A 26,255-nucleotide genomic window follows, 5' to 3' on the forward strand; every position below is an offset into this window, starting at 1 on the left:
AACACGTCTTTGTTCTGTAATATAAAATATGTAGACACTACAGGCAGCTAATGATGAGGGTTTATTTCCTTTAATTGACAGGTCACTACGACAGGTGATTAAGTTATTTAATAAAACTTGGAAGATTTGTGCGGAGCCCAAACAGATCTGAATTCTGCCCCTACCCATCAGGATGACCACATTCAGCAGTCCATCTGTTCTGCACTACAACTCCCATCATGCTTCACCAGCCAGTGATACATCAACAAAGTCATAACACTCGGAGGGTTCCCTACGTGGCAACTGCTGGTGACAGTGTTAGTATATACAAGGGCAGCGTAGGCCTTAAGGTGCGTATCCACTAGCAGATAGTGGAACGAAAGTACGATTACAACATTGTAATCGTACAGTCGTTCCTCTTCCCTTGCAGTGCCTACACTGATCGATATGTCATTCGGTGTAGGCACCCTCCCTCATCCCTGAACATGGTCAATCTGTCATTATTGGCAGATTGACTGGCATGTTCAGGCGATGATTGTTGTTGAAAACGACCAGCGGGAGCGCGAACTGCTGGTCGTTTGACATTTTCATGCCCGATTCATGCGCAATTAATGAGCGATTGAACTATATCATTATTGTTCAATCGCTCATTTTAATCGGCAAGTGGATTCGCATCTTTAGCTTGCAGAGCATCATGGAGAATACAGGGCAATGCGAACTCTGCCCGTATCAGCTGTGACTGCATCCAGTAAGTACACAGTAGTAAATGGGCTTTTATAAACAGAAGTCATCATCACCAATTTTTATTTATAGCGTGCCATAAATATCCCCAGCACAGCACGGAGCGTACGTAAAATGCAATATACGAGCGGGCAAGGACAGACCAGGCGGATGGGAAAATAATAGCCTCGCGTCTCGGAGGGGTCACTAATTCCTAAGGACTTGACAGGCTTTTATTGATTAGGGCCCAATAACTGTCAGCTTCCTCTATATGTAGGCAGAGCGTCCACTTTAAGAGTTAATGGCTGCCATTTAAATGAATAAGTGCTTTCATTTAGAATTTTATGTGTATCCGATGAGGAATATGGCAGATAGCCGTTATTCATACATTTCACTACAAATGTGCATTCACTGCATGAGGAACCTTTCCATTATGGCTGTCTACTTCAAGGGAAACGAAGAGTATCTAACTGCTACTCGTGAATGGTTTCCGGACTATAGACAGTTAAAAGGTCGACGATGTCTAGATAGACACCAAATGTTAAACGGGCAATAGGTCGACACGGACAAAAGGTTGACACACTAAAGGTCGATATGGAAGAAGGTCGACAGGTACAAATGGTCGACAGGGTCAAAAGGTCAACATGAAAATAGGCAACACTATTTTTTTTTTTTTTTGTTAAAGGTTAGGCACTTACCGGAGGGTTAGGCACTAGAAGGGACTTTTAGGGTCAGGTACCTACCCCGACGGTTAGGTTTAGGCACTAAGGGGAGGGTTAGGGTGAAGATTAGGGTTAGAGAAAGATGAAAAAAAAACGTACCGACCATTTGTGTGTCAGGAATTTTCGGGTCGACCTATTGACCCGGTCAACCTTTAGAGTGTCGATCTTTTCACCCTGTCGACCTACTGGCTATCTAGACCTTGTCAACCATTTAACAGTCTATCTTTTATACCATAACCCTCATGAATATGGTCTGGTTTATAGGAGCCCGCAAACATGTGAGGTTATAGTCGCTTTAAACGCTTATCTGCGCAGTTAGGACGAGCATTAGGATTTGGAGGCTCTGTGCCTTTGATCAGTTTCTATCTTCCTGTACTCAGTAGTAACTCCAGCAGCCCGGCAATACTTTCCTGTACGCTCTCGTTTCCCTCTCAGCAAAACTTAATAAGCAGATTTATAAAAAAAATAAATAATCATTTTGCGAGCAGATTGCTCTTCAGCAAATCGGGATGACAGGATGCGGAGATGTGCTGAAGTGTTTTGGCAATATCAAAAAACACAAATGAAGGCCTCCTGCTGCTTCTCTGCGGAGGGCGTGCAAAGCTGGCATTTTGTCTGGTGGATCCGCAGATAAGGGTGTTATACAATGCCGCTGCAGTAATCACGGATTTCATAGGGTCAGCAGTTGGTATCCTGATTAAAAAGCCTTCATTGTCCCCAGACTCTCAGTAAGAAAATATAATTTTCCCCGCTCTGTTTCTAACATGTCATCACTATATAATAGAGCCGTCCTTTCGTCTCCCGGCCCTGCCGGTTACGTGATAAGAATGGAGAAACTTCGGCTACATACCATCTGCCGCCATGGCTGATAGTGGAGGATGAGCTGACTGGGCCTCTGCCCTGGGACTCCAATTTCAGAGGACCTTGCTTAGTAAGAAGTGTTTTGGCTCCAGTGAAGTTTCCAAATTGACCTAAAACTTTTTGGCTAAATCGATTATTAATATTAGATGTATTGTTGAATGAATTTATTTGCGACAAACAGACAAATGACACCGATGCTTCAGGGGAATCAACGTCACAAAATATAAACCACCACCTGGCAAGGCTCAAGACCACACACATGGTGGCAGAGTCTACTGACTGTCGCCTGTCTGCAAGTTCATACACATGCCGTTACAAAGCCCTTCCCTTGTGTACATCTGTGCGGTCGGATGTGCAAGGACAGACGCCCACTTTTAGCGCCCGTGCACGCTGCAATACCGATTGGTACGCCACCATTGGTCGCACCAACCCAATGGCAGGTGCAGATTCTTCATCTGACCACGGCTTCCTATGCATGCGGCTGTGAAGGCAGCGGCTTGTATTGACGCGCACGCGACACTCCCATAACACGACCATTTTTGCACTCCCAGTCGCTAACCAGGATTGACCATTATTTTTCCAATAATGTCTGAATAGACAGTAGCAGCGCCTTTATGCGTATACTCTAACGCATCCGCCTTACGGGCTTTCAGAAACTTTCACGCAGTTGCAAATAAATGTTCAACTACGTGAACATCGGCATTGCGTGTGGGTTACGTGTGACTCAGAACCAGGCCAGCAGAGGAGACCCCAGACCCTGCAGAGCAACTCCCCACAAAAAGTTATGCACCAACCTATTAAGAGACACATCGCAGGCTGGAAAGGATTATAAACCTACACTAATTTGTTATCGCCTTGTGGTTTCCACTTCCGTCATGGGCACCTGGCTCTACGCAAATTAGCACAGATTTCCTTCCTGTGTTTCTTGTGCTGTTGCGATTACTGTCTGTAACTAGCGTTTGGGCCAGACTGTAACCAGGGCGCCTATCTGCGTGGAATTAGCGCAATGTCTTTCTGTTTACACTCTCTAGGTTTCCTCCCACAGGCCAAACGCATACTGGGAGGTTAAACGGTTTCTAAGTAAATTACCACCTGTGCACACTTGTGGCTGAGAAATTATATTGTAGGTTTCACCAGGCCAGGGACTTGTGTGAATAAAGCTCTACTGTACAGCTCCGCGTAATGTGTAGGCACAATATAAAGAAAGCGTAATAACAGTAATAATCATTTCTGCACAAAATTCTAATCCTGCTTTTCAAGTGCCTCATTGCTGGAATTCTCCTGTGCGACAACACAGGATTTAGGAAGGGGAGGGGGATTAAACCCATCTGTTAAATGAAGAAAGCCCCGTCTTATTTCCTGTGCTGGTCTGCGGAGATTTCGCTTTCCTTGGGCTGAAATTCACACATGCAAGAAGATTCCTACTCTGCCCACAAACAATTTGTTCCATTAATGGTATGAGATGTGAAATGTGACCAGGGGGAAATGTGCGTCTCTCTCCGATTGCCAGGAGTTACAGTGAGGAACATGCTCATGATCAGACTGAGAAGCATTTTTTGGTCCTTCTGTATGAGCTGCACTCATCAATGATTACTCTGCATTTATAGCTGTAATTTACGGTGCCTTGGTGACGTGCCACATTCCCGACCACAGACTATTTAGTTCTTTTTTTGTGTGTGTGTTTTTGTTTCTTGCTACGAATGTGGCTTCTCAGCATGGCTGTCGTCGCTCCAGGGATATCATCAGCGCACCAGATTGGGGACCTAAGCTCGTGGCGATAGGGACACCAAAGTCATAATTCTCCCATTACAAGATCATTAGCGCTAGCAAGCTCCTTGGTGGGAAGATAATGAAGACTGAGAAACTGTCTGTGCCTACCCACAACGCGCTGCGGCCGGCTGTGTGTCGGTTCTGTAGGGCTCACAACGCACGCACTGTACACAGACAGAGAGCAGCTCGCTTTTGTGACTTTACAGGAAGAGACTCGTCACGTTTACGGCACCTGCTCCCATGTATTGTAATCGGCAGGGTAATAGCTACAACCGTTCCCCCTACGGGACTCGGTGACATCAATGTGCTATTTAAGCATTCATTTCAGAGTTTCATATACAGAATGGTTGAGAAAAGATTAAATGCAGCATAGACAGTGTCTGCCTTTTTGGCAAAGATCAAGTGTAGTATCTGTCCTAGGGAACCACTGGGTGTAGAACCTGTTCTTCTGTAGGGTTGGATAGCGCTCCTGGTGGAGAATGGCGGAACCACCTGGTGTAGTACCAGCCAGAAGCCCGAAGAACTATGTGCCCCTGGTGCTGGCAGAGCCAGGAGTGCCTGAAAATGCACGGTCACACCCACTGAACTAGTACGGGACATTACACTTGCACTTCACTCACCTCTGTCTGCACTTTTTCCCTTTGCCCAGGCCAATTTTTAATTCCCCTGGTCTTCTGGCTGGGGCTTATTTATTGTTTGCACTTTTTCACATCTTTTTATGTTTTTTGTGTGTTGTGTCACTTTTTTGGGTTTAGGTTAGACCCTTATTGGCCACCTCTGCCCTTGTAGCCATGGCCCTCTCGTTTTGGGGAGGGCTGAAGGTTTTCGTTCCCCGGGGGCAAGCTTCACCCTGGGGAGAACGGGACAACCCTGAGTCGTGAGGTGGAGGGAAGTCTGAAGACCAATGCCCCCTAACGAGCCTTTTGGCTCCGGGGGTCGGGGATTCAGGTGTCCCTCTGCGCTTCAGTAAAGGGGGATCCAAAGACCCTTGTGCTCCTCGGTAGGCCTTTTTAGCCTTGAAAATTTTAATTTTTAAAGTTACATGTAAAACCTCCCAGATATCTCTCCTGACGTGTGTATGGCAGTGATGTCACTAGGAAGTAGTGACATCACTGAGGCATGGGTGTAATGCCTCAATACAAGCCTACAAAATATCTACAACCACTCTAATGCAGAAATCTGGCCATAAATGATGCGGTGAGACCAATCATTATATTGCACCCAAATACATTGAATGCATGTGCTACAAGCCCCAAAACAGACTGCGAAACACAAAAAATAAACTTTGGAAAGTCTCTGCCATTGCAGCCTCTATTCTCCCCTACCCACACTGCTCGTTCCAGAGCACAACACTGATCTCGCCAACCTGCGGATTCTCGTCAGGACCAAAATCGTTTCTATGCCCTCCTTACAAATGTATTACACTCTGCACAGGTCATTCTCACTGGGTCTGTAACATTTCTTTTAGAGTGGCTTGTTAACCTATGAAAGCAGGAGGAGTGAAATTAGGGACCTATATTACATTTAACCAGGGAAGTAACAACATGCTATAAAGCACTCCTCTGGCACGTGCATCGCTGTCTGTTTTCCCTCAGGGATAATGCTAGTATTCTGTATAGGTCTTGCCTGTGTTTAGTGAGCGCTTCTATAATAAAAGGTATAGCGTCCCCTCATTCTCCTTACTTGGACTGCGATTATGGCCAGAGAGATTGCGATTTGGACTTTATACAAGCATCTGTTATTCTATGGGAGCTTCTATAAATAAAGTTTCACATTGCTTGTCCCAGTACCAATAAGTGGCCTCTGAGCGTCTAACAGCTCCTTTAATTTCCACCAGCGCCGGCCTTAAACAATTCATGGGAACGCTCAAAGTACTAAAGTGTAAAAGGCTTCTCCAATCTCTGGATTGCTCAGAGAAGCAGACGGCTCTGTCTACTGAGATTTATCGATGCCAGAGAGGCCATTAAAGACTGGTAAAGCAGATGTACTAACTGCATTCTGAATATAACGCCAGACCTAAGAAATGCTGGAGTCTCTCGTTGTAAGAGGATCACTTAAAGGGCACAATCTACACCCAGAGGTTTGTAATGAAGTCAGCTATGGTTACACTGGCTGCTGTGTCCTCACTGAGATACTAAGGTTGAGCGTGTAATTAAACCGGTAACACAGTTTGCAGGAAAGAAAAATGAACAAGTCGCTGCATTTGGCGCTTTAAACATTCCACGCAAGCACGCTGAGCCCCACATTGTAAATCATACGATGACGTTACAGAGAATGTAAACAAAACAAGGATAATATTATCCGTATAACACAGGAGAGGGCAGCAAACAGCATTTTATCTCAAGTCCCATTTACAAATAATTTGCCTTAAATGGTCAGTAACATAGGCAGGCACAAATTGCAGGAATACATAATTATATTTCTTGCTGGGCTATGACATACATCTGGCTGGTAAGAGTAAAGACTAGAACAGGTCATAAAGTGAAACGATTGAAGAAAAAATGTTCCACGTGCGTGATGCCAAGTATTGTACCGATTGCACTAAAATACTCTATATTAATGGGTTTCAGAGAATGAGCAAGACTCCGCAGGAGGCTCGACCTACTATTGCTCAATATTTCTACTAATCATTTCTAGTAAAGACTAAACAGTGAAATATAAATGTAACACAAGCAACATTAATAATAATAATAATAATCTGCATGTTGAGATAAAGGTTTCCACAGACTCTATAGTAGCTAAAGCGTAAATGTATTTAGTCTTCAGTGACACATACATAGTGTTTAGCTCACTGCACAAGGTCTGACAAGATCGGTTACATAATTACAAAAACACACCCCATCTGTCATTCCACCAAAGTCAGCCCATTATACAAGATTCATCTCATAGGAAGTCACTAAACGCATAAGAATCTCCTACAATGGCACCCAACGCCACCACAAAACATCGGTAATATAATTGAAGATCTAAAATTTGCCTTTACCGTACGGGGGGCCTCTGACAGCACAAATGCATTCATTATTTTATGACAACTAATGTACTCTAGTAGGTATACGTTCAGGAAGCCGGCGGACGGAATGCCGACCGTCGGCTTCCAGACACTGTTATCCCGACTAGGGACGAATGATAGGCGTCTCAATCTAGATGCCTATCATGTGACAGACGTCAGTACACCGGCGCCCGGCATCCCGATTGAGCGGATGCCGGGCTACGCAGCAGACAGTCACGTGGGGGGAGGTTAAATTTAGGGTTTCCGGGGTGGACTTAGGGTTAGGCACCCCCCCCGGGAGGGTTAGGTGTAGACTAGGAGAAGGGGGGTTTAGGGTTAGGCACCCCCCGGGGGACTTTGGTTTAGGCGGCAGGGAAGGGGGGGTTAGGGTTAGGCACCCCCCGGGGGACTTTGGTTTAGGCGGCAGGGAAGGGGGGGTTAGGGTTAGGCACCCCCCGGGGGACTTTGGTTTAGGCGGCAGGGAAGGGGGGGTTAGGGTTAGGCACCCCCCGGGGGACTTAGGTTTAGGCGGCAGGGAAGGGGGGTTAGGTTTAGGCGGCGGGGAAGGGGGGTTAGGTTTAGGCACTGGGGGGGGAAGGTTAGGGTTAGGCACCCGAAAGGAGGGTTAGGGTTAGGGGGTAGATTAGGTTAGTCAATACTTACCTAGGGACTATCGGGATTTCTTCCTCTGTTGGCCAGGCGCTGTCGGGATTTGAACCGCTAATTCATACCGATTCCCTATAGTATAAACACCCAGCCAGACCAATTAAACTAGATATAGAAAAAAAAGACTAAATACTAATTATACTAACAACCACCATGTAATAATATCTAGTTATGTGTAAAGCCCGGTACTCACTATACAATTTCTCAGACAATATGCCCGATTCCGACTAATCGGAAACGACATATCGTCAAAATCTACTATCTCGGCTGTAGCCCGCTCCTGTTTGGTCATCAGCCATGTCGTCAGTACGTCCCTACATTCAGCTCAACCTGACAATATGACCGACGACCCCATGCAGCGGGCAACATCGGCCGGTCGGGCACTGGATAGTCCAGTATGTGTACCGGTTGCCTCATAGTTTGACCCATCGGCAGGTTGGTGGGGGGTTGCCCATCGTTTCGCTGGGTACACATATCGAAAAGTGTATAACCAGTTTAAGGACACATGGAGGAGTAGCAAAACCGCACCACAGACAAAACACAACCTCTGTTTCAGGGGGATATTCAATTCTAGGCTATGAGCGGGCGTGATGTGCAGCTATGAGCGGGCACGATGTGCGGCTATGAGCGGGCACGATGTGCGGCTATGAGCGGGAACGATGTGCGGCTATGAGCGGGAACGATGTGCGGCTATGAGCGGGAACGATGTGCGGCTATGAGCGGGGCTATGAGCGGCGGTGATGTGCGGCTATGAGCGGGGGTGATGTGCGGCTATGAGCGGGCGTGATGTGCGGCTATGAGCGGGCGTGATGTGCGGCTACGCACATCAATGGTAATTAAAGTTCCCCAACATCATAGATTTTCTAGCGCATCCCTACGGGATACAAGGAAAACACAGCAATGTCTGTGGTCACAAAGTGATGGAGAAACAGTCAGATCTCCATAAAACGTGGCAGGACAGTTATTTAATAATAGAGATAACCGGTAGCGACATTTCCTGCAGTGATTTATCTGAGGGGCCACACAGACGTCCCAGCATCTTTGTACAGAGTTTATCATTAGTGTGTATACAATCCTGCCGTCTCTGTGCACTTCCCTCATAACTTCCCGGTCACATTACAATATATTCTGTTTCCTGAACACGCTCCAATAAAATACAGAAGCATTCCTTACATTTTACATGGACACCGGCCAACAGTCAGGTAATATCCATTTTTTTTCTGTATCAGGCCAAAACTGGCAGGGCATGATGAGACTTGTAGTTCCACAGCCAGCAGCAGCTGCTTTATATGGATCACAGCGTAAAGATGCATCTGCTGTAGTTTACCATATAGAATCTTACCCAGCCTATTGTTACATTGTCAGACGGCTAACAGTGGGAAATGATTATCGACAGCAATCTGACGGGACCTGAACAGCGAGGCATAAAATAGAGCTACCATATAGTTTGTATACCATGTTATGCTATGTTTTGTACTGTTCGGTCTATTCGATTCCAACGCATCGGAACGACAAATCCTTCAAATCGTCCAGCGTGTACACACTATGCGGGCTCCCTCGGCGTCGTTCATCGCATCTACAGATCTCATGTACATGCAAGAAGATCTGCCAATTCTGTTAACAATTCGCCGCAGATTGTGCAGTGTGTACGCACTACCAGACGACATGGTTACATTATACAGTTAACGATCTAACCACCAAACGATGCAAAATATATAATTTGGTAGTTTGTTAGATTGCACAGTGTGCATGCACTAGATCGTTTGTCCGGGAGTTCAAGGGAAATCGTTAACGACATTGCATCGTTTTCTAGTCTAATGTGCACCTTGCTTTAGAACTAGTAAAACGGATACTTAATATTTCAATCAACATCCAGTGTGTTTTTAGAGCAAATAGACCGACAGCAGCATCTGAATGTCCCCGTGAGGATGGCGCGGAATGGGTTACAGCGAACAAGCAAATAACATAGAACATTGTTTCCTTTTCATTACGCGCAACGATGTTACCAATCTCTGTCAATATATGCAGGCGGATATTTTTTGTTTTTTTTTGAGGGGAGAACAATATCAGTTACCGTGGTTACAAAACACTCAGATGGCTATTAAATCTCACTGAGTGACGTGGGTTTGTCTAAATGCTTTGGCTGCTAAATGAAAGCAGCTCGGGATTCAGATGAGAGCATTGAACGTTGTGCCGAGTGGATTGTGCAAGTGTGACGTGGCCGGCTTTTGTCTTATGTTAGAATACGCATTAGATCGATACCTGGACAGGGCACCACATAACTAAACAGAGTGGCCTGAAAAAGTTTTTGCCCCCTTCCTGATTTCCTCTATTTTTCCATATTTGTGACAATTGTTTCAGATCTTCAAACAAAATAAAAAAAAAAGACAAAGACAACCCGAGTGAACACAAAAACTATTTTTAAATTATTAATTTAGTTTAATTAATTTAATGGTTTAATTTAATGTATTAATTAAAAAATAATTTAGTGTCTTTGATAAATATAGATGCATTTTCACCGACGATACAGCTTTATAATATACACCAATGGGTTGCTAATGGCTAAAGCACTGCGGCATGGGGTAGTTTATTTAACAAGGATGATGGTGATAACAGAAGAAAATTCATGGAACAAAATGTATTTCATTTTTATAAAGCAGTTTTTCAATTAATATTTAGAATGTTTCTTATTATTTAATAAATATATGTAACTATTTTTATTTTATTTCTTTCTGTCACTAAATGGAACTGGAAGCTGTGGCTTGGTTACACTGCACATATGCCGGTAGAATTACCTTAAAGAGTCTTCCTGGATAGAATTAATCTAACCCTGCAGTAGTTCAATCCTCATTTATTTATCAGATATATAGGGTATATAGAGGGTGTTTCATAAAACCGGGTGAAGTTTCCAATAATATGAACAAATGGCGCGTTTCGCTGTTTGCAGCATGCTTCATCAGATGGGAAACTTCTACATGTTGTTTCAGGAATGCAAATAAATGTCCTGGAATTATTTTTGTAGAAATTCACATACAATCTGCATTGTGTGCAGTGTGGTGCTGCAGAGTCCGTCCGTGACTGCTCTATTAATGAGAATGGTGACTGCTTAATTAATGAGAATGGTGACTGCTTTATTAATGAGACTATTGACAATCTCATTAATTAAGCAGTCACCAATGCACCTTGCACAGCAATACAGCATGTGATTTTCTACTAAGACCAATCCTGGACATCTACTTGTACTCCTCAACAATCTTTAGCAGTTTCCTATCTAATGAAGCAGGCTGCAACCCGCGAAATGCATTATTTACCGACAGGTATGCCGGTAATTCTACTGGCACACCTGCACCTGTGAGATAAGAGTTATCGTATAACATACCTTTGTTAACTTTTTTTCTTTGAGGTCCATAGGGTCCACAGGAATTACCTTGGGTATGTGGTTGGAGTAAGCTAGGCACCAAACAGTTACAAGCTTTAGCTCCCAGGATGCACTGGGTCATCCTCCATATATACCCCGCCCCTGGCTACAGGCACTTAGTTTGAAACCAAGCCCAAGGCAGGAGAAGGAAGAGGAGAAGAAAGGACAATTGTACACCAGAAACACTCTAAGAAGAGGGAATCATTGAAATACAAAAGAAAAAGATTACCAGGTGTGTTAGGGTGGGTGCCCTGTGGATCCTATGGACCTCAAAGAAAGAGAGGTAAAAGGTATGTTATACCATAACACTTATTTTTTTCTTTGGGGTCCATAGGGTCCACTGGAATTACCTTGGGGATGTCCCAAAGCAGTTCCCTTAAGGGTGGGGACGCTCCTGTTTAGTAGAAAGGAGAATACGACGCTCAAAGGAAGCATCCTGAGAGGCAAATGTATCAAATGCGTAAAACCTGAGAAAAGGTGTGGACAGAAGACCACGTGGCTGCCTTGCACAATTGTTCAGCAGAGACACCACGACGAAACGCCCAAGATGGTCCAACAAATCGAGTAGAATGTGCTGTCACTGTGTTGGGAACAGAGAGATCAGCTTGTGTGTAAGTTTGAGAAATCATCATGCAAAGCCATCTAGCCAGAGTCTGTTTGTTAGCTGGCCAGCCCCGTTTATGAGAGCCATTCAGCACAAAAAGAGAATCAGATTACCTATTGGCGTTGGTGCGATCAGGGAGGTCTGAAGACTGGAACCACAATTTCTTCATTTACATGAAAGCTGGATACTACCTTAGGAAGGTAACCCCGCCCTGGTACAAAGAACAGCTCTATCCTGATGGAAAATCAAAAAGGGTGAGCGACAAGAGAACTGCCAAATCAGAGACGACAGCAAGAAGAAAAACTGTCTTTGCTGTCAACCACTTAAGGTTTAAGGTCTACTGATACAGGGGTTCAAATGGGGGAGCCTGTAGAGCCCTAAGAACCAATGACAAATCCCAAGGAGCTACCGAAGGGACAAAGGGAGGCTGAACTCTCAGAACATCATGAAAAAATGTCCTAACATCAGTTAGTGGGGCAATCCTTCTCTGAAACCACAGTGCAGATGCCTGAACCCTCAGGGTGGCCAAGCGGAGACCCCGGTCTAACCCAGCCTGGAGAAGAGCTAGCACTCGTGAGAACCTAAAAACTTCAGGATTATATTTTCTATGTTTACACCACTGAAAATACAAGTGCCAATTCCTGTAATAGATGTGGGCAGAGGAAGGCTTCCGTGCCCTGAGCATCGTCTGAATTACAGAAGTAGTAAAACCCTTGGCTCTTAAGATGGAAGATTCAAGAGCCACGCCTTCAAAGACAGATGGGGAAGGTCCGGATGCAGGCAGGAACCCTGTGTTAAAAGGTCCGGTCTTAGAGGAAGAAACCATGGAGTGTCTACAGAGAGACTCTGAAGGTCGGTGAACCAAGCAGGGGCCATCAGTATTACTGTTCCGCCCTCGTGCTTGAATTTCCTGATGACCCTTGGAAGGAGGAAGAATGGAGGAAAAAGATACGCTAGCTTAAGTCCCACTTCACTGCTAGAGCTTCCACAAACTCGGCTGAGGGATCCGTTGTTCTGGACCCTTACCTGGGGACCCTGTGGTTGTGGCCTGAGGCCTACCTCTGGTAGTACCCATTTGTCCACTAGGATCTGAAAGACATCTGGATGAAGAGCCCATGCCCCAGCGTGTATATCCTGCAGACTTCGGAAGTCCGCTTCCCAGTTGAGGACTCCTGGTATGAATACTGCAGAGATTGCTGGAAGATGACATTCTGCCCAAACCACTAAGTTTGTCACTTCAGCCATGGTTGCCCGACTTCGTGTGCCTCCCTGATGGTTGAGGTAGGCTACTGTGGTCACGTTGTCGGACTGTACCTAGACAAGACTTCCCTTCAGTATATCCTGCGCCAGAACGAGTGCTCTGAATACTGCACGCAGTTATGGATAGGAGAACCTCCTTGGACTTCCATCTTCCCTGAAAGGTGTGACGACCCATCTAGCGTTCCCGCTAGGCTGTTTTAGCGGGGCGCGGCACCCTGCCCTCTTTCTGGAAGGCAAAAAGCGCCCTGCCCTCCAGAAGGAGGGCAAAAAGTGCCCTGCCCTAACAGCCTGCGGGAGCCGTCTTCACCCGCGGGTCGCAGTGTCTTGCGGGTGAAGAAATGTGCGGTGACCCGGTCACCGCCGGAGAATAGACACCGGGCGCATGCGCCCGGCATCTATTCTCCCTCTCTGCAGGGCTTCCAGGCTGCCCGGGGTGTCCTTAAGTGCCGGGCACGCCCCCAAGAGTGACGAAAAGGGGACGCGTCTTATACACACGCCCCCTTTCCGATGACCACGCCCCCTTCTCGGTCGCGCGCGCGAACGTGCCCTCTCTAGCTCCGACGCCCTGCCTTGCACTACCCATCACTGTGCCCCATCCGCAGATGCTGGCATCGGTAGTGAGGAGTACCCAATCTGGTATCCAGAAGGGGCGACCCCTGTTCAGATGAAACGTCTGCAGCCGCCATGAGAGGGACAGCCGAACCTCTGGAGTAACTGGTACGCCGCGTTCCACCGGGAGAGGATCAGCTGTTGCAGTGGTTTGGAGTGGAACTGAGCATATTCCACTATGTCGAAGGTGGACACCATGGACCGCAGAACCTGCATCGTTGAGTGGATAGAGACTGACTGATTTTGGAGAAATCTGTGAATCCGCAATTGAAGGGCCACAATCTTGTCTCCTGGCAGAAAAATGTTTTGTGCCAGAGAATCCAGGCATGCACCTAAATGCACCATCTGCTGTACTTGAGAAAGCGATGATTTTTTCCAATTTATGATCCAGCCATATCTGTGTAGGCAGGCAATCGTCAGTCTGAGATGATGCTGCAATACCTCTGGAGACTGTGCCAATATCAGGAGATCGTCTAAGTATGGCAGAATCCTGACTCCTTGACGCCTGAGGTAGGCCATCATTACTGCCATTATCTTGGTAAAAACCTGCGGGGCTGTTAACAAACCAAAAGGCAGCGCCTGAAACTGGAAATGTTTCTGCAGAACCGCAAAAACCTTTGGTGGGAAGGTGTAATTGGCACATGTAGATATGCTTCCTGAAAGTCCAAGGACACCATAAAATCCCCCGGTTCCATTGCCAAAACAATTGACCGAAAAGTTTCTATACAGAACTTGGGCAGCCGGATAAAAGTGTTGAGACTCTTCAGATTCAGAATAGGCCGGTGGGACCCAATGGGTTTTTGGATCAAAAATAGTTTGGAATAATAACCCCTTCTTTGTTGATCCAACGGAACCCGGATTATTACCCCTGAATCCAGCAGGGAACAAATGGCCTGCTGGAGGGCCAAGGCCTTTGCAGACTCCTTGGGAGGAGTTGTGCAGAAAAACCTTTTCGGGGGGTGTACCCTCGCGAGACTACTCCCCGGACCCAGGCGTCTGTTGTGAGATGCCAGGTATCTGAAAACTGAAGTAGTCGGCCTCCCACCCTGGGTTTCCTCAGGGGGAGGCCCGCCCCATCAGGCCATGGGTTTATAGTCTGACTTGGAAGCCGGACGTCTGATAGCCCAAGATCTCTTAGTTTGCAGTCTCTAACGAAAACTGGGTTATCTAGAGGAAGACTGAACTTTTGCTTCTCCATGCGGGCGAAAGGCTCGAAATGACTGCATAGGTCTATGGGTAATCGTTGACGGCAGACCAGCCAGAAGCTGCCAAAGTAGCTACAATCTTATCCAATTCTGTGCTTTCCAGTCCCTTAACCATAGGGCTCTGCGAGCAACAACTGAGGCAGTTGATGCCTTAGAAGTCAGAACACCGGCGTCTAATGCCGCCTCTCCCAGATAGGAGGCAGCTTCCTTGATATAGGAGAAAATTGTAAACTGTTCTCTGGAAGCCTCTGGAAGAGAGTGCCCCTGTCCATTCTTCAATGGCCTTAGATACCCAGGCCATGGCCATGGCCAGGCGGTTAACAGCCCCCGACAGAGAAAAACGCCTTGAGACAGGGTCTAAGTATTCCATCTGTGGGATCCTTAAGGGAGGATGCAGATGGTATGGGCAATGTGGCGCTCCTGACCAGATGTGTCACATGAGCATCCACAGGCAGTGGAACTTCCCACTTAGCGCAGGTGGGAGGGGGTATAAAGCTGTAACCTTCTTTGTAACATGAGAGTTGCTCAGATTTAGGAAACTCAGTCTTAACAAACCTCTGGCGCTTGAACACCGGAGCCTTTCTAGGTTCTGGCTCTTCACCATCTATGTTTAAAATAGTTTTTACTTCCCTTATCAAGGAGGGAACATCTGCTGTTGGAAAACAGTGCTCCTCTAATGAGAAACTCCTGAAAGGAGCCCTGTATGTCCTCACACTCATCTGAAGATGCATTTGAGTCTGCAGGCTGGACGGAGTGATAGGAAGAAGCAGACTGCCTTGTGGTTTTAGGCCCTACCGGCCTGAATGCTTGCAGAGTTTGCTGAAATGCAGCAGGGGACGGAGCCATACTCTGGCCTGAGTGGGCATAAACATCCATCCAGGATGGATGCATAGGAGGCATAAACATAGTAGGTTGTAGCTGCTGAGGGTAACCTATAGTAGGGGTCGACATGGGAGTAAACGGTTTACAACCTGCGCCATGATCTGGGAAAAAGAAGCCCACTGTTTGTTGTTGTTATTATTTTGAGTGCAGAGCCCCTGTGATAGATATATATATATAGATCTATATATCTCTGTAAGCCTAGTAGGATATCGAGCACTGTATTACCTGGCCACCCACCTAAGGAGAGGTATACAGGGAGACTGACCAAACCTTCTGAGATTCGCAGCTACCGAGAGGAACAACCCAGACGCGGGAAACCTAGTCTCTGGACAGCGTCTGGGTTGCAGGAGGGGCCGCCGAGGAGAGCCTACCTCCCCCTAGGCTGTATGGAATCACCGGGCGCACTGGCTATACACAGCCGCCGCCTTTTACTGTCCCCGCTGCCAGAATTTTATGCCCTGGTGGTCTAGTGGGGAAGCAGTCGTCCCTGGTTCCTCACAACAGCGGCCTCCGGCAGGTCTCCACTGCCGGAGGTACGGACTGCCAGGGAATCACCTTACCTCCATCCCCGATGTCACTGGCTGCAGTCCTGGGCCCAGCGCCCGCCGAAATCACCAGTTGCCTCACCGGTGTTGCAGCAGCTCAGTAATGGCAAAAAAAAAAACAAAAGCTTCCTTGGGACTGCCAAAGCAGTCCTCTGTTCGTAAGGTGCACTCCTGTGCACCAAACAAAAAACTCTGCCTGTAGCCAGGGGCGGGGTATATATGGAGGAGGACCCAGTGCATCCTGGGAGTTAAAGCTTGTAACGGTTTGGTGCCTGGATCACTCCAACCACATACCCCAAGGTAATTCCTGTGGACCCTATGGAACCAGAAGAAGAAACCTATCTTTCTACTGGTCATCTCCAGATTGGACTGCTGCAACCTCCTCCTATCTGGCCTCCCCAACTCCCATCTCTCTCCTCTCCAGTCTGTGCTCAATGCTGCAGCTTGACTCCTCTTTCTCTCCAAACGCTTTACATCTGCCTTCCCTCTCCTACAAGCGCTCCACTGGTTCCCCTTCCCCTTTAGAACCCAATTCAAGGTTTTCACACTCGCTTCCAAAGCCCTCACCCAATCCTCTCCCATTTACATCTCTGACCTCATCTCCCTTCACTCTCCTCTCCACCCTCTTCGTTCAACAAATGCACGCATTTTATGCCAGCTGATTACTTCCTCCCACGTCCGCCTCCAAGATTTTGCCCGCACTGCTCCCCACCTTTGGAACTCTCTCCCTCTACCCATCTGACTCTCCACCTCTCTACAATCCTTCAAACGGGCTCTCAAGACCCACTACTTCATCAATGCCATTCAGCTCTCATCCTAAATTACTGCTACATGTACCCTCCTCACGGTCTACCACATCTGTCTCATGCCTGTCTGTCTGTCCCTCCCCTTTAGAATGTAAGCTCTTGCGAGCAGGGCCCTCTACCCTCTTGTGCTTCTCCTTACTTTATTTTCATCTACTTCTTATTCCCCACTAGGGCACCTTACACTTGGTGCTTATGCTCTGTTGCTTATCTGGGTGTTATGGTCACTAATGTGTATCAATGTATATTATCCATGTCCTTGTCCTGCATTGTATTGTACTGTAAGTCACTTTTTTGGTTATGTACTTTGTAAGGTGCTGCGGAACACTTGTGGCGCCAAATAAACGATAATAGTAATACTGTCCATACTGAAGGGGTTCTGGATTCCCTTTATATATCAAAAAGCAAGGTTGGTAAAAAAAAAAAAAAAAAAAAAAAAAAAAAAAAACAGGTTTAATTTTTTTTTAAAAAGTGGTATTTTCCAACACTGGTTAGAAAGCATTAAAACATGGTTTATCGAAGTTTCTAATACATAGCAATGTTTCACAGTATTAATAGAATATGCAGGATTCCAGTGTTTTCCATTAAAACATTAATGCAAAAAAAAAAAAAATGGATTTAAATCAAGATAAACGGCGTAAAAAAAAAAAAAAAAAAAAAAACTTTTTTTTTTCAACCCTGTAAAAAAGGCAGCAAACTTGACCAAGTACCAAATTTCAGAGGAGTATATCGCAGATTTTACATTTGTACACTGCACACGCGCAAGTGAGCTGACATTCCAGATAAACCTGCATGAACATTACAATACTGTAGGTGCAATCAGTTTTTCCGCTAAAACTGCATCCCTCGCTGCACTCATTCAAAGCTGGAGGGAGGCTGGCCCCCTAACTGGCGAAGCGGAGGTAAGTAAATCAGTATTTGTCGGAGGAGGAAAGTTTTTTTAAACTTTAGCTTGTAATTCTTCTATAAGTTATTAGGACAAAAAAGGGATGTGTGTTAATAATTGGAAATTGCAGTTTGGCTATTATTCAGGTGATACAAGACGTATCAGATATTCCTTAATTGCATGAGTGCGCCAATTTAAATGGGGATTTAATCCCCCAACAGGTATCATATTAATACGGTCTGTTTAAAGCTTTTTATAGAATTGTATTTTCTACCTGATACGTGATGGGCTTGTCTGCCTATCTGTTGCATTCGGACGCAGTGTTCCTATAGAACGGTCTGTGCCTGAAGCATAAAAAACACTGTGCGTCAAACCTGAGAACGGAAACATGTCATCCTCTGCCAGGCAGCCTGCAGATCTCAGCCAGAGGGGACTCGACAGGACCAAAGAATGAAAAGCCCGCAGGGTAATTAGCATTTACACCAAGCAGATTACCGCTTGACTTTATCACACCTACTGAAAGCTACGTAGATTATTCTGCATAAAAGCAGTTTCACAATCTCATTAGCTCTTCATTCCTTTTCCTGGAGTTATGATGTGTCAGACAGATAAGTGACTGCTCGGCACCACACACACCAGAAAAACGCTCTTTATCCTGAAGGGCACGGCAGGGGTGCAGACAGCAGGCCAGGAAATAAGAACGCCACTGATGTCTGGATGAATGTTTGCCTACATGTCCCCGACTGCTCTGCTGAACGTGCCCCTGCAGGTTCTCTCACTAATTATATTACCAAGACAGGCTGTCAGAAAATAAATGTATTTTTATGTTCTGCAAACATTCAGGGTAATAGTTGGGTCTAATCCTAGCATAATTCTCTCATCAAACAAGCTCTTCCTCTATTCCCAACTCCACAAATTGCCAGGGGCGTATCTACCCATTGGCCAGCATGGCACCCGCATACCTACCAACTGTCCCGCATTCAGCAGGACAGTCCTGTTTTTCTGGGACTGTGCCCCGCTATCCCACCCGTTGGCCGCAGTGACCCGCGGTGGAGGGGGGGGGAGTAGTTGGGGAGAGCAGCGGGTGTGCAGAAGGTGAACAGATGCAGTGCGCATGCACACAGCATCTGTACACCTGTGTAGGGAGAGCCTGGGGGCTGCCAAGCATCTTGGAGAGTGCTGGCCACGCCCCTTATAAAGAGAAACGGGGGTTGCCGTGAGGCTCCGTCTCATTTCCAATAGACCCCACCCCCTTTCAGCGAAGCCCCACCCCTTTTCAGGAGCGCACGAGGAAGGCGCGCAAAGTGTCCCTCTCTGTGGAACACAAAAGTTGGGAGGCATTCACTAGCCAGGGGTGCCGGCCAAAGGGGGGCCGCCATCTGGCAGTGCCACCAGCAGCCAAGGTGTGGAATCAGGCGGGGACTACCAGGACCAGAACTAGCAGCGGTGCAGCTAGTAGGGGATTACTAATGGGGCAATGCATAGGGGGGACTACTACTGGGGGCACTGTATAGGGGGATGGCTGGGGAGACAGACGGAGGTGCTGGCTGATGAACATGTTGGCTGGCTCGGGAGACAGAAAGGGGATATAGCTGGGGAAACATTTTAAGTACTTATTTAATGTATAGTGTAATTATTCAGAAATTATGGGGAAGGGGGACGCCAGTAAATTACATTGCCAGGGGCGCTCAGATCCCTAGATACACCCCTGCAAATTGCCAGAAATATTTATTAACTGCTGGAGACTATATTATATTGCAGAATGTAGGAGATAAAACACAACAGACTATTCTAAAACGTAATCACACCCAAAAGAAAATCTCACGTAACACACTCCCAATGATCCTCCTCTCCAGTGGGACACACAACACCTCTAGTGATCCTGTGCAGGAGATCCAAATTTCAAAATATTAGGTGGGTTGTCAAAGCCCCTCCCACGTGAACTTCTTATTCTTTTGAATGCAGCAGGAAAAGGAGCCTTGACAACGCCAGAACAAGATGGAGGATCTCCTGTTCAGGACAATGAGGCATTACAGGATCTCCTGTTCAGGACAATGAGGCATTACAGGAGTTCCTGTTCAGGACAATGAGGCATTACAGGATCTCCTGTTCAGGACAATGAGGCATTACAGGATCTCCTGTTCAGGACAGTGAGGCATTACAGGATCTCCTGTTCAGGACAATGAGGCATTACAGGATCTCCTGTTCAGGACAATGAGGCATTACAGGATCTCCTGTTCAGGACAATGAGGCATTACAGGAGTTCCTGTTCAGGACAATGAGGCATTACAGGATCTCCTGTTCAGGACAATGAGGCATTACAGGATCTCCTGCTCTGGACCGTTAGACGCAATGTGGTATTGCCCGGGTTTAGAAGCTTGATTTTGGGTGGAATTATCCATTAGCCGTGGTGCTATATGTACACATACCAGTACAGAATAACATATTACGTTAATAACAAGGCCGATCCACAATCGGAATTCAGCGTGCACTTGGGCATTGAGTGTTTTCAGAGAGAAGACTGTATTCCGCTGTTTCTAGGCACATCACTTAATGTGTTTCCTGGTGGCAGAGCTCTGCAGGGAAAATATGGGCTGCTGGTGTACTGTATTCATTTATTCCGAGCAATCAATTTATGGAGCTGCACCGAGGAGCGATGCAGAAAGGCTCAATCCTCTGTGCCAAGGAAAAAGGGGCAATCAGGCGCAAAAGTGCAATACTCACTGTATTCCGCGTGAATCTCATCTATCTGTTCTTCACTCTGCTGTTTACTGAACGTCATAACCTGGGGGTGAGCAGAACACACAAGATGTGAGATTAGTATAAATAATTCCAGAATAAATACATTGGATTTAGCAGCCTGACAGGAGAGTACTTTCATCTCTCAGCGACGTAATACCATAAAGTTATCCTAAATTGTGTCTGATTTCTTTTTGCCCACTTGAGGTGGCATTTAATTAGTGTCTGTACATAAAAGGCAGACCGCATAGGTTTGCAGGGCATGCTGAGACTTGTAGTTCCACCAAACCTGGGAAGCCACAGGATGCCTAAGCACAGTGATTTTAACCAATTAGATTAGAAGAGAATTAAGTAATTACATTTATTAATATGCATAAAAAAGGTACGTATGTGCCCAGACCTGTGTATCCTAAACTTGGGAGATCCGACCCAGCAATGTTGTAAAAAAAAAAAAAAACACCCAGTGTCGGCGGAATCAGTATGTAATGCCGGCTGTCGCGATGCCTACTTTCAAAATACCGACAGCGTCATGCCGTTGGTTGGTATCCGGATAGGGGACAGGTAAGTATACTTGGGGTCTGCATTACAGGCTTGAAGCGACTAGAGGTAAGTTTTCCATACAGCAGTAACGTGAACGCACTCAGAGAGGGGTTTATGATGCATCCCTAATAAGATTTACAGTGATATTAGTCAGCCTTTGTATTTACTTATTGTAGCTGAAATCAAACGTGTTCCAGCATTTGGGAGGCACGTCACTGTTTGGTCACGCTGAAATGCTTGATGCCAAAAATATACCAAATGACCTGTGCTTTTTAGGAGACTTTGGCCCTCATTCAGAGCCGTACGCTCTGAGCAGAGCGCACGCTCTGAATGAGGGCCGGGCTCCATTTTCATGGAGCGTCCTCCTGGACGCTCGTATAGCTGTGGGTCACCACCCACAGGCTATACGAGCGTGCTTTGTGATGGCCGCGATGGTCGAGACCATCGCGACCATCGAAATTGCGAGCCGGAGCCTGCGGTTGAGGTTTTCAACCGCAAGCTCCGGAGTGAGTTTGGCTCTATCAGAGCCAAAATCACTCCCACTGACATCACTAGTGATGTCAGTGGGACGGCTTCTGACGGGAGGCGTTCCCGTGGGAACGCCCCCGTCAGGGAGGCACGCCCCCGGCACGCCCCCGGCACGCCCACCAAAGGGGGCGTGCTGTCAATCAACATTGACAGCACGCCCCCTTTGATCGGACACAACGAGCGAAGGACTTTCCTTCGCTCGTCGCGTCTGGCGCATGCGCACGACGGAGCTCCCTCCGTCGTGCGCATGCTCAGTGCATAACATCGACCCACTTGCGAGCGGACAGCCGCTCGCGAGTGGGTCTGAATCAGGCCCTTTGTTCATTCAACGAAAGATAAATCTGGATTGAACAAAAGTTTTGGAACATGTATGCATCCATGTGTACCACGCAATTAATGTCTGTGTACTTGTCAGGCAATGTTCCCAGATGTATGTGAAATGCACGAAGACAAAATCTGAAATATGTTTAGAAAAGGTCTATGAAAGCCTCTGGATGAAAAGGATAGATTTCATTTTAGGGAGAACGGCAGTGACTGAGGTTCAAAAAGATTTTTTTTACTCCAACCTTTAAAATTAATTAAATTAAATACCATCGTATGCTAATCTACAAAGAGGCTTCGGGAAGATTTTGTCAGGAGAGAGACGGGATTATGAGCACAGGTTTCTCGGAACCTTTCATTAAATGGCTCTACAGGTCTGTGATATTAGCTGAAAACCTTCTGTCATCCCGACTTGCCTGTCCCATCAAAATACAGCCACAAACACTTGTTAGCCGACAGTTGCCGGAAAGGTCGCGTCACACGAACACGGGAAGACTGTCCCCGTATTGTCTTGTACAAATTGCCTCTCTTACCAGGGAGGGAATCCGGCAGCTCAGGGGGGGGGGGGGGCTCAGACAGATCGTACCAGGTATTAGGATGTGGCTGACAAATGACAGCACCGCAGAGAGCAAGGACACTCTCCCCATTTCCTGACTCTCATTCTCAGACTCAGTCATCAGTCACTGCAGATAGGGAACACAGATATCGCTGGTGACAAATGCATGGAGAAAACACAGATTACAGCTGGGACATGTGGGCTAGAGCCAGACCAGTATCTTGTGTGTACTTTCATTAGTCCTGGCTAATATGCTTTCCGCAAAGAGCGGAGTTATGATAAATACTGTAATACGCTATTTAACCGCAAGCAAAAAGGTAAAAGTAGCTTAATGCAACAGTACGATTAATAAAGAATTGTAAATCATACGCATGGAACTTGGGAAGAGGAAGGATAAACTAGACTTGTTAATACAAACAAATATAATATAGGCCTACAAAATACATATAAAAAAAATTGTTACAGTATAAAGAATTGACACTAGGAGGTATATTAGAAGTGGAGATGTAGCCCATAGTAACCATAGTCTACTAAACATTTATCTAGCACCTTCTAGAAGATAATAGCTAGAATCCGATTGGTTGCTATGGGTAACAGCTCCACTTCTAAAAACCTGCACCTTAGTAAATATACCCATTCCTGGGTATGCAACTAAACTAGCCCAGGATCATTAACATGGAATATTGGAGGACAGCAGTGTAACCAATCTATAGGATTGGTATATGTAAATTCATTTTTGGGAAAGACTCTGAATCATACATTACTGTACCGTACTACAACTTCTCACATCCAACCTGCTTACCAGAACAGCATAACTTTATTTACAGAAGTATTGCAACGTGTCTCCCCTATACACCGCTATCTTATAATTTACGTATGCACCCACTGAGAAGGGATTTTTCGTAAATCAACTCATAAGGGGGTGAGAAGGGCTAAAATGTTCCCTCCCCCCTGTGCAATGTCCTGTCTGGCTGTCTCATTGCGGCTGTAGCACAGACCGATAGTCAAACACCAACTGTCACCCCAAGTGCTGCCAAACATCACTGCCAGTTGCTGTATTTCCGCTAATTGAGTAGTGAGGGAAGGGAATGTGTAATATCTCTTTCACATCGCAAACCCGGGTCCAACCCTTTTCACACTGCACCTTTGACACGGGTTATTCCTAGGTCGGCCCGCATCAGCCCTGCAAAACCCTATGGATGTTATTAAACATGAACTTTTTCAGGCTCACAAGATGAGGTCACAAAAGAGAACACAAGGGAGGGGTGGGGGCTGCTCATAGCACTGCAGGAATCATGGCTGATGGATTACCACTATATAGCCCTGAGTTCATGAGTGTTTGTGTTTTGCTGCTATTAGATTCAGCCAGTGAGAGCATGATGCAGCTTCTGACAGCATAATGTACAGTTCACTTCTTCATCACTCCAAATAGCCATCACTGTAATCACTGTAGTAATATTAACCCCTTTCAGACTGCCAGAATGCTGTCTCTGTGTGCTGCCTGTGTGTATAGAGGTCTGGCTGCTGACATCATCATGAGAGACCCAGGAACATCCAATCAGTGGTGTTTGCCGAGTCCTGGGCTGGACAACCCGGGTAGGACCTAGTCAATACCTGGGTTGAAATGTCGGGTCGTTCGACTTAGGATATTTTTTTGGGCGCGTTCACACTGCAGCTCAACCCAGCAATAACCCAGGTTATATTGGCAGTGTGAAAGGGGAATTACTACAGAGGTGAGAGAGGAAAATGTGTTACAACAGCATGTGTTACAATAGAGGTAAGGGAGGGCAATTATGCTACACCGGTATGGGAAGGGAATGTGTTACTACACAGGTGAGAGGAGAATTTGTTACTACAGGGGTTAAGCTGGGTTAATGTGTTACTATAGAGGTGAGGGAGGGGAATGTGTTACTACAGGGGTGAGTGAGGGTAATGTCTTACTACAGAGGTGGGGGTTGGAGTGTGTTACTACGGGATGAGGGAAGGGAATAAACTACTATAGGTGTGAGTGAGGTTTATGTGTTATTACAGTTGTGAGAGAGGGATTGTATTTCTACACAGGTGAGCCCGAATAATGTGTTGCTACAGATGTGAGTGAGTGGAATGTGTTACTACACAGGTGAGGGAGGGTAATGTCTTACTATAGCAGTGATGCATTATTATAGAGGTGAAGAAGTAATGCATTACTGGAGTTGTGGGAAGGAAATGGAAACAAATATCTGAGGTCTACCCTGGTGAAACTGGGTACATTAGCCAATATACACATATACATACATATATATATATATATACACACACACACGCACATATACACACAAAGTAAGTACATATGAAGTGGGACAGTGCTCATGGGTACTTCCTATTGGTTGCCTCATACTGAGGTTTGGTTGTCACTTAGGGGCGTGGCTTAGCGGGCGTGCATTCCAGCATGGGCCCTGGATTTTACATTGTGTGTATTCCCATCGCCTTATCGTGTGTTAAGCTTGAGTTATATAAACTGTGTTTTTTTAGTAATTGATTTTGAACTATTGCTGATGGTTGTGGCTTTTTTGGAGTTGCTATACCTTGAAAAAGGTCTGAGATGAGACCGAAACGTCGGACTATTTACCGTTACACTGGTGGTATGAGAGTAATAAAAGACATTTTTCCATCTGATGCAATGGTGGGCGCCCTCCAATTTTTGTTTCTTCTTTTGTGTACTACAGTGAACTGCTGGTTACACTGAGGTCGCACCCCACCTGGATGAGTGAGTATGGGCTCCCCATGGAAATTGTGCGATAAGTTTTGTCCTGAATGGACATTTCTTTAGTCCTTGCACCCTTATTAATGAGCAGCAATTGTTGCTGCTACTATGAGATGTGCTTTTTTTTTGCATAATATTGATAGGATCCAATATGACACAAAAACCACCATACTGTAAGCCAGCAGCCTTATTATTGATTATGTTTGTTTGAACTGGGTCTGTATGAGGGATACTATCAGAGGTGCTGTATAGCAGTGACGCCTTTGTTGTGTTTATTTTGTAATATCTCAAATACCCTCTGGAGCGTTTGATGAAAATATTCTGAGGGAAGCGGAGAGCAGGTTTATTAGCCTGACTGACTGACTGACTGACGATGATGATGCTGACAGGGTTTTATTTGGTCAGTTGGAATTTTCTGTATTGTCAGCAGAAACCCCTGCTGATATTTATCATAATCTGCTAAAATGAAGGAAAAGGGAAATCAATTCAACTCTTCATGGTCAACTCCTTTCAGGGTATTTTAGATCAAAAAGAGATCGCTAGGGGATTTCGTGTAACTCGCACCCCCACCACTGGCAGGAATAATCCTCCGTTTTGCAGTCGATGGTGTGGGGTGATAATTAATTGTTCGTTGGATCTATTAGTCTTGATTATTGAAGAAGTTGGAAGTGAATTGACTAAACTTAAACCAGAGTTTACAATTTTCTCAGACAGTTATGAAAAGCGGTTGGCTGAGGAGAAGTCAGAAATGGCATGACGGATTACAGACCACACTTGATAATTACAATTGCTGGCATTCAAGAGAAAGAAGTTGAAAACGGTGAATAACTATTATAAACAACATTATGGTCTATAGGTGGCTAACGGGTGAACTAGCGTTCCCGCTAGTCTGTTTTAGCGGAGCGCCGT

At 46.0% G+C, this 26,255-nt stretch overlaps 1 protein-coding gene across 2 annotated transcripts in view; it reads right to left on the bottom strand.

The window, feature by feature from the left end:
- The window catches only part of RAD18 (RAD18 E3 ubiquitin protein ligase), a 338,638-nt gene that overhangs the window by 188,061 nt on the left and 124,322 nt on the right, over positions 1-26,255 (bottom strand). For both annotated transcript variants that reach the window (XM_088454631.1, XM_088454630.1), the window contains exon 9: positions 20,644-20,704. In XM_088454631.1, coding sequence (XP_088310757.1) covers positions 20,644-20,704 — 61 coding nt within the window. The remainder of the gene's footprint in view (positions 1-20,643; positions 20,705-26,255) is intronic.

Source organism: Taudactylus pleione, unplaced genomic scaffold (genome assembly GCF_031769625.1).
Source record: "Taudactylus pleione unplaced genomic scaffold, aTauple2 ptg000624l, whole genome shotgun sequence".
Taxonomy (NCBI): Eukaryota; Metazoa; Chordata; class Amphibia; order Anura; family Myobatrachidae; genus Taudactylus; species Taudactylus pleione.